General features: G+C 35.6%; 1 protein-coding gene across 4 annotated transcripts; it reads right to left on the bottom strand.

The window, feature by feature from the left end:
* Positions 1-1,190: 1,190 nt before the first annotated feature.
* On the bottom strand, positions 1,191-7,493 carry NOP10 (NOP10 ribonucleoprotein). Of its 4 annotated transcripts, none has more exons than XM_085044539.1 (3): positions 7,241-7,493; positions 2,208-2,378; positions 1,191-1,236 (listed from the first exon to the last, which is right to left on the bottom strand). In XM_085044539.1, exons 1-2 carry the CDS (start codon positions 7,337-7,339, stop codon positions 2,238-2,240), a joined length of 240 nt encoding a protein of 79 aa, XP_084900665.1. In that variant the 5' UTR covers positions 7,340-7,493; the 3' UTR covers positions 1,191-1,236; positions 2,208-2,237. The 4 variants fall into 4 exon arrangements, with proteins under 4 accessions (XP_084900665.1, XP_084900663.1, XP_084900664.1 ...); XM_085044537.1 differs by lacking the exon at positions 1,191-1,236 and adding an exon at positions 1,437-1,928; XM_085044538.1 differs by lacking the exon at positions 1,191-1,236 and adding an exon at positions 1,437-1,761.
* Between the last annotated feature and the right edge of the window lie 283 nt (positions 7,494-7,776).

Genomic DNA, 7,776 nt, shown 5'->3' with positions numbered 1-7,776 from the left:
CTCTCGGTGGTACGATCCGGACGCACCGCGCAGGCGCGAAGCTCTGAGGGGAGATTGGCGGGAAAACGGCGCCCCCTGGCGGATGGGAGGTCTGGAGTGTGAGGGGAAAAATGGGAATTTTGGGGAAAAATGGGAATTCTGAGGGGAAAAATGGGAATTTTGGGCGGAAAAAATGGGAATTTTGGGGGAAAATGTGAGATTTGGAACCTCTAGGACCTTTTTTTGGGGGTCCTGGAGCCATTTTTGGGGTTGAAAATTGGGATTTTTGGGGCTAAAAATGAGGATTTTGAGGCCTAAAAATTGGGATTTTTGGGGTGAAAAATTGGGATTTTGGGGCCTGAAAATTGGGGAGTAAAAATTGGGGAGTTTGGGGTTGAAAATTTGGGGGTTTTGGGGCTAAAAATTGGGATTTTGGGAGAAAAATGGGGAAATTTGGGATTTTTTGACCTGAAAATTGGGGGGTAAAAATTGGGCAGTTTTTGGGCTAAAAATTGGGATTTTTGGGTTAAAAACTGGGATTTTGAGGAGATAAATTTTGGAATTTTGTGCTTAAAAATTGGGATTTTTGGGCTTGAAATTTGGGATTTTTGGCCTGAAAATGAGGAGATTTGGCCTGAAAAATTGGGATTTTTGGGGCTAAAAACATTGGGATTTTGGGGCTAAAAATTGGGATTTTGGAGCTAAAAAATGGGAGATTTTGGCCTGAAAAATTGGGATTTTTGAGATTGAAAATTGGGATTTTTGTGCCTAAAAATGAGGATTTTGGGACCTAAAAATTGGGATTTTGAGGAGATAAATTCTGGGATTTTGGGGTTGAAAATTGGGATTTTTGGGGCTAAAAATGGGGATTTTGGGACCTAAAAATTGGGATTTTGGGTTCAAAAAAGGGAAGTTTCATTTCAACTCATTAAAAACATTTTAATTTCTTCCAATTGAATTTTATTTCCAAATAATTTTATTTCCTTTCATTAAAATTTCCAGTTTTTAAATTTTTTCTTTTTTTTTCTTTTTCTTCTTTTTTCTCCTTTTTTCTCCTTTTTCTTCCTTTTCTTCTTTTTTCCTTTTTCTTCTTTTTCTTCTTCTCTTCATGGGATTCTTGAGGTTCTTTTTGGGATTTTTTCAGGAATTTTTGGGGTTTTTTCCAGGATTCTTTTTGGGTCTTTTTGGGATTTGTTTTGCTTCTTCTTGAATTTTCTCAAATCACCAAAAATTCCAAAAATTTCTTCATCATTCTGAGTTTTTTTTAGGATTTTTTGGGTCTTTTTTTGGGTCTTTTTAGGATTTTTTGGGTCCTTTTTTGGATTTTTTTGGGATTTTTTTTTCTTCTGAAGTTTCTCAAATCAGCAAAAATTCCAAAAATTTCAGCATTTTTTTAGGATTTTTTTTGGTCTTTTTTTTTTGGGTCTTTTTTGGCTTCTTTTTTGCTTCTTCTTGAATTTTCTCAAATCACCAAAAATTCCAAAATTCTCTTCATCATTCCAAGGATTTTTTAGGATTTTTTGGGTCTTTTTTTGGGTCTTTTTAGGATATTTTTTTCTTCTCTTTTGCTTCTTTTCGAATTTTCTCAAACCACCAAAAATTCCAAAATTCTCTTCATCATTCCAAATATCTTTTAGGATTTTTTTTCTGATTTTTTGGGATTTTTTTTCACAACAAAATTCGACTTTTTTGGGTCTTTTTAGGATTTTTTGGTTCTTTTTTTCTTCTTTTCCAATTTTCTCAAACCACCAAAAATTCCAAAATTCTCTTCATCATTCCAAAGTTTTTTTTTAGGATTTTTTTGGGTCTTTTTAGGATTTTTTTTAGATTTTTTTTCACAACAAAACTCGACTTTTTTGGGTCTTTTTAGCATTTTTTTGGGTTTTTTTTCCTTTTTTCGAATTTTCTCAAATCACCAAAAATTCCAAAATTCTCTTCATCATTCCAAGGTTTTTTTAGGATTTTTTGGGTCTTTTTAGGATTTTTTTTGGCTTTTTTTTTCTTCTTTTCCAATTTTCTCAAACCACCAAAAATTCCAAAATTCTCTTCATCATCCCAAATATTTTTTTAGGATTTTTTTGGGATTTTTTTCCCAATTTTCTCACAACAAAACTCGACTTTTTTGGGTCTTTTTAGCATTTTTTTTGGGTCTTTTTTGCTTCTTCTTGAATTTTCTCAAACCACCAAAAATTCCAAAATTCTCTTCATCATTCCAAATATTTTTTTAGGATTTTTTTTGGATTTTTTTCCCAATTTTCTCACAACAAAACTCGACTTTTTTGGGTCAACAAAACCCCAAATCTCCTCTTGAGAGCCAAACGATGTCTGGAGAATTTATCATCCGGAGAGAAGCGAGCTGGGTGAGCTGAGCGGGTGGGGATTCCCTCTGGGGACACTTTCTGGGGGAAAAAATACAAAAAATTTAAATTATTTCCATCAAATTCCCCAAATTTTAAAAAAAATTCTCATTATTTGCACCAAAATTCCCATTATTTCCATTGAACTCCAAAAAAAATCACATTATTTCCACCAAAATTCTAATTATTTCCATCAAAATTCTCATTATTTCCATCAAAATTCCCCAAATTTCCCAGAATTCCCTTTAGTTTCCCCAAAAATTCTCATTATTTCCCCCAAAAAATCACTTTATTTCCACCAAAATTCTCATTATTTCCACCAAAATTCCAAAAAAATTCATTTTATTTCCACCAAAAATTCCCACATTTCAAAAAAAATTCCCATTATTTCCCCAAAATTCCCTAAAATTCCCATTATTTCACCCAAAATTTCCCCCAAATTTAAAAAGAAAATTCCCTTTATTTCACCCAAAATTCCCTAAAATTCCCTTTATTTTCCCCATAATTCTCATTATTTCCACCAAAAATTCCCCTTTTTCCCCAAAATTCCCTTTATTTCCCCAAAAATTCCCTTTTTTTCCCAAAGTTCCCTTTATTTCCACAAAAATTCCCCAAATTTCCACCAAAACTCTCATTATTTCCCAAAAATTCCATTTATTTCTCCCAAAATTTCCTTTTATTTGCACCAAAATTCCCCAAAAATTCCCCTTTTTTCCCCAAAATTCTCATTATTTCCACCAAAAATTCCCCTTTTTTCCCAAAATTTCGCCCAAAATTCCATTTTTTCCCAAAAATTCTCATCATTTTCCCCAAAATTCCAAAAAAAATCCCATTATTTCCACCAAAATTCTCATTATTTCCTCAAAAAACTACAATAATTCACATTATTTCCCAAAAATTCTCATTATTTCCACCAAAATTCTCATTCTTTTCCCCCAAAATTCGAAAAAATTCACATTATTTCCCCAAAATTCCCCTTTTTTCCCAAAAATTCTCCTTTTTCACCCAAAAATTCCCATTTTTTCCCCAAAATTCCCCAAAAACCCCCTGAGCTGGGTGAGCTGAGCGGGTTGGGATCCCTTCTGGGGACACTTTCTGGGGAAAAAATATAAAATTTTAGCCCAAAATTTCATGTGGAATTTGATTTGGGAAATTTGAAACCCAAAAACATGCAGAAAAAGCTAAAATTCCCTTTATTTCCCCCCAAAAAATCACTTTTTTGCCCCAAAATTCTCATTATTTCGACCAAAATTCTCATTATTTCCACCAAAATTCTCATTATTTTGACCAAAATTCTCATTATTTTCATCAAAATTCTCATTATTTCCATCAAAATTCCCCAAATTTCCCAGAATTCCCTTTAGTTTCCCCAAAAATTCTCATTATTTCCCCCAAAAAATCACTTTATTTCCACCAAAATTCTCATTATTTCCACCAAAATTCCAAAAAAATTCATTTTATTTCCACCAAAAATTCCCACATTTCAAAAAAAATTCCCATTATTTCCCCAAAATTCCCTAAAATTCCCATTATTTTCCCCATAATTCTCATTATTTCCACCAAAAATTCCCCTTTTTCCCAAAAATTCTCATTATTTCCACCAAAATTCCCTTTTTTTTCCCAAAGTTCCCTTTATTTCCACAAAAATTCCCCAAATTTCCAGCAAAATTCTCATTATTTCCCAAAAGTTCCATTTATTTGTCCCAAATTTTCCTTTATTTGCACCAAAATTCAAAAAAAATTCCCCTTTTTTCCCCAAAATTCCCACTATTTCCACCAAAAATTCCCCTTTTTTCCCAAAATTTCGCCCAAAATTCCATTTTTTCCCAAAAATTCTCATTATTTTCCCCAAAATTCCAAAAAAATCCCATTATTTCCACCAAAATTCTCATTATTTCCTCAAAAAACTACAATAATTCACATTATTTCCCAAAAATTCTCATTATTTCCACCAAAATTCTCATTCTTTTCCCCCAAAATTCGAAAAAATTCACATTATTTCCCCAAAATTCCCCAAAATTCCCCAAAATTCCCAAAAATTCTCCTTTTTCACCCAAAAATTCCCATTTTTCCCCAAAAATTCCCCGAAAACCCCCAGAGCTGGGTGAGCTGAGCGGGTGGGAATTCCCTCTGGGGACACTTTCTGGGGAAAAAATATAAAATTTTAGCCCAAAATTTAAATTTGGGATTTGATTTGGGAAATTTGCCATCGAGAAATGTACAAAAAAAGCTAAAATTCCCCAAAATTCCTATTATTTTCCCCCAAAATTGCAAAAAAATTCCCCTTTTTTCCCCAAAATTCCTATTATTTTCCACCGAAATTCCCCAAAATTGAACAAAAAATTCACATTATTTCCCCCAAAATTTCCCCAAAACTCCTTTTTTCCCCCCAATTTCCGTTTATTGGCACCAAAATTCCCTTTATTTCCCCAAAATCCCCCAATTTTCCCCCAAATTTCCCCAAAGTTCCCAATTTTTCCCACAAAAATCCCCCAAAATCCCTCAAATTTCCCCAAAAATGCCCAAATTCACCCCAAAATCCCCAAATTTCACCAAAAAAATCCCCAAAATTCCAAAAAAAATCCCCAATTTTTCCCTCAACATCCCCAAAGCTCACAAAAAATCCCCAAAATCACCCGAAAAATCACCCAAAAAATCCCCAAATTTCCCCAAAATTCCCTAAATCCCCAATTTTCCCCAAATTCCCTAAATCCCCAAATTCTCCCCAAATTCCCCCAAATTCCCCCAAAATCCCCAAATTTTATCCCAAATTCTCCCAAAATCCCCAAATTTTTCCAAATTTTTCCCAAAATGTCCCAAATTTCCCCAAATCCCCAAATTTCCCCAAATTTCCCCAAATTTCCCCAAATTTCCCCAAATTCTCCAAATTTCCCCAAATTTCCCCAAATCCCCCAAAATCCCCCAATTTTCCCAAATTTTCCCCAAAATCCCCAAATTTCCCCAAATCCCCAAAAATTCCCCAAAATCCCTAAATTCCAAAAATCTCCAAAATCCCCCAAAATTCACCCAAAATCCCCCAAAATACCAAATTTCCCCTCCTAAAATTGCCCAATTTTTTCCCCAAAATCCCCAAATTCCCCCAAAATCCCAAAATTCCCAAAATTCCCCCCAAAATCCCCAATTTTCAAAAAAATCTCAAAAAATCCCCAAAATCTCCCAATTCCCCAAATTTCTAAAAATCCCAATTTTCCCCAAAATCACCAATTTTCCCACTTTTTTCCCCAAATTTCCCCAAAATCCCTCCACCCACCTAAAATTCCCCAAATTCCCCAAATTCCCACAATTTTTTTGAATTCCCAAAAAAACCCAAAATTCTCCCAAATTTCCCCAAAATCCCCAAATTTTCTCCCCAAAACCCCAAATTCCCCAAAAACCCAAAATTCCCCAAAAATCCCCAAATTTCCCCATAAATCCCCAAAATTCCCCAATTTTCCCTCAAAAAACCCCAAAATTCAAAAAAAATCCCCAAAAAATTCCCAAAAATCCCCAAAAATCCGCAAAATTCCCAAATTTTTTCCTCAAATTTCCCCCAAATCCCCAAATTTTCCCTCAAAATCCCTAAAATTCACCAAAAAATCCCCAAAATTCACCGAAAAATCCCCAAAATTCACAATAAAATCACCAAAATTCCCCAAAAATCCCCCAAATTCCCCCAAATTCCCCAAAATTCACCAAAATCCCCCAAATTCCCCAATTTTTCCCTGAAAAATCCCTAAAATTCACAATTTTTTCCCTCAAAAATCCCCAAAATTCACCGAAAAATCCCCAAAATCCCAAAAAAATCCCCAAAAATCCACAAAATTCTCAAATTTTTCCTTCAAATTTCCCCCAAATTTCCCCCAAACTCCCCAAATTTCCCAAAATCCACGAATTTTTCCCTCAAAACCCCCAAATTTTCCCGAAAAATCCCCAAAATTCACAATAAAATCACCAAAATTCCCCCAAAAATCCCCAAATTCACAAAAAACCCCAAAATCCCCCAAAATCCCCCAAATTCCCCAATTTTTCCCCCAAAATTCCCAAAATTCCCCAATTTTTCCCTGAAAATCCCCAAAATTCACAATTTTTTCCCTCAAAAATCCCCAAAATTCACCGAAAAATCCCCAAAAATCCCCAAAATTCCCCCAAAAATCTCCAAATTCCCTCAAAATCCCCTAATTCCCCAAATCCCCCAAAAATCCTCCAATTCCCAAAACTCCCAAAAGTCCCCAATTTTCCCTCAAAATCCCCAAAATTCACCAAAAATCCCAAACCCAAAATCCCCCAAATTCCCAAATTTTTTCCTCAAATCCCCCTAATTTCCCCCAAACTCCCCAAATTTCCCAAAATCCCCAATTTTTCCCTCAAAATCCCTAAAATTCACCGAAAAATCCCCAAAATTCACAATAAAATCACCCAAATTCCCCAAAAATCCCCCAAATTCCCCAATTTTTCCCTGAAAATCCCCAAAATTCACAATTTTTTCCCTCAAAAATCCCCAAAATTCACCGAAAAATCCAAAAAAAATCCCCAAAATTCACCCGAAAAATCCTCAAAATTCGCAAAAAAATCACCAAAAAATCCCCAAATTTCCCCCAAATCTCCCCAAATTCACCTCAAAATCCCCCAAAATTCCCCAAATTTCCCCAAAAACTCCCAAAATCCCCCAATTTTTCCCTGAAAATCCCCAAAATTCACAATTTTTTCCCTCAAAAATCCCCAAATTCACCCGAAAAATCCCAATTTTTCCCACAAAAATCCCCAAAATTCGCAAAAAAATCCCAAAAAATCCCCAAAAAATCCCCAAAAATCCCCAAAATTCCCCCAAACTCCCCAAAATTCCCCCAAACTCCCCAAAATCCCCCAAAAATCCCCAAAAATCCCCAAATTTCCCCAAATTTCACCTTTAGTGTATAAATTCTCTCTCCGCGCTCGTTCTCGTAGCACTGCAGGAACATGGCGGCGCCCACTGAGCACGTGACCGGAAACCGCCTCGCTTTCATACCCCCCGGAAGGAAGTGGGCGTGGTTTGGAGCGGAAACAGCCGCGGGGGATGATGGGAGTTGTAGTACAGGAAGAGATGGCGGTGTAAAGCGGAAGTGGGCGGGGTTTGGGCAGGAAGTGAGCGCGGGGGGTGATGGGAAATGTAGTTCCGGGTGGGAGGGGAGAGGGGAGAGAAGGATTGGGGAAAAAATGGGAATTTTGGGGTTAAAAAAGGGGAATTTTTGGGGAAAAAAGGAGATTTTAAAAAAAATTTTGGGGTGCAAAAAGGGAAATTTCGGGTAAAAATTGGAAATTTCGGGTAAAAAATGGGAAATTTTGGGGGAAAAAATGGGAATTTTGGGGAATTTTGGGGAAAAAAAAGGAGATTTTTTAAATTTTTGGGGTGGAAAAGGGAAATTTGGGGTAAAAATGGGAATTTTTGGGGAAAAAATGGGGA

This window comes from Lichenostomus cassidix, unplaced genomic scaffold, assembly GCF_008360975.1.
Source record: "Lichenostomus cassidix isolate B80296 unplaced genomic scaffold, HeHo_3.0 HiC_scaffold_36, whole genome shotgun sequence".
NCBI lineage: Eukaryota > Metazoa > Chordata > Aves > Passeriformes > Meliphagidae > Lichenostomus > Lichenostomus cassidix.
The sequence above is the reverse complement of the archived record's forward strand: the minus strand, read 5'-3'. Positions and strand labels throughout refer to the sequence as shown.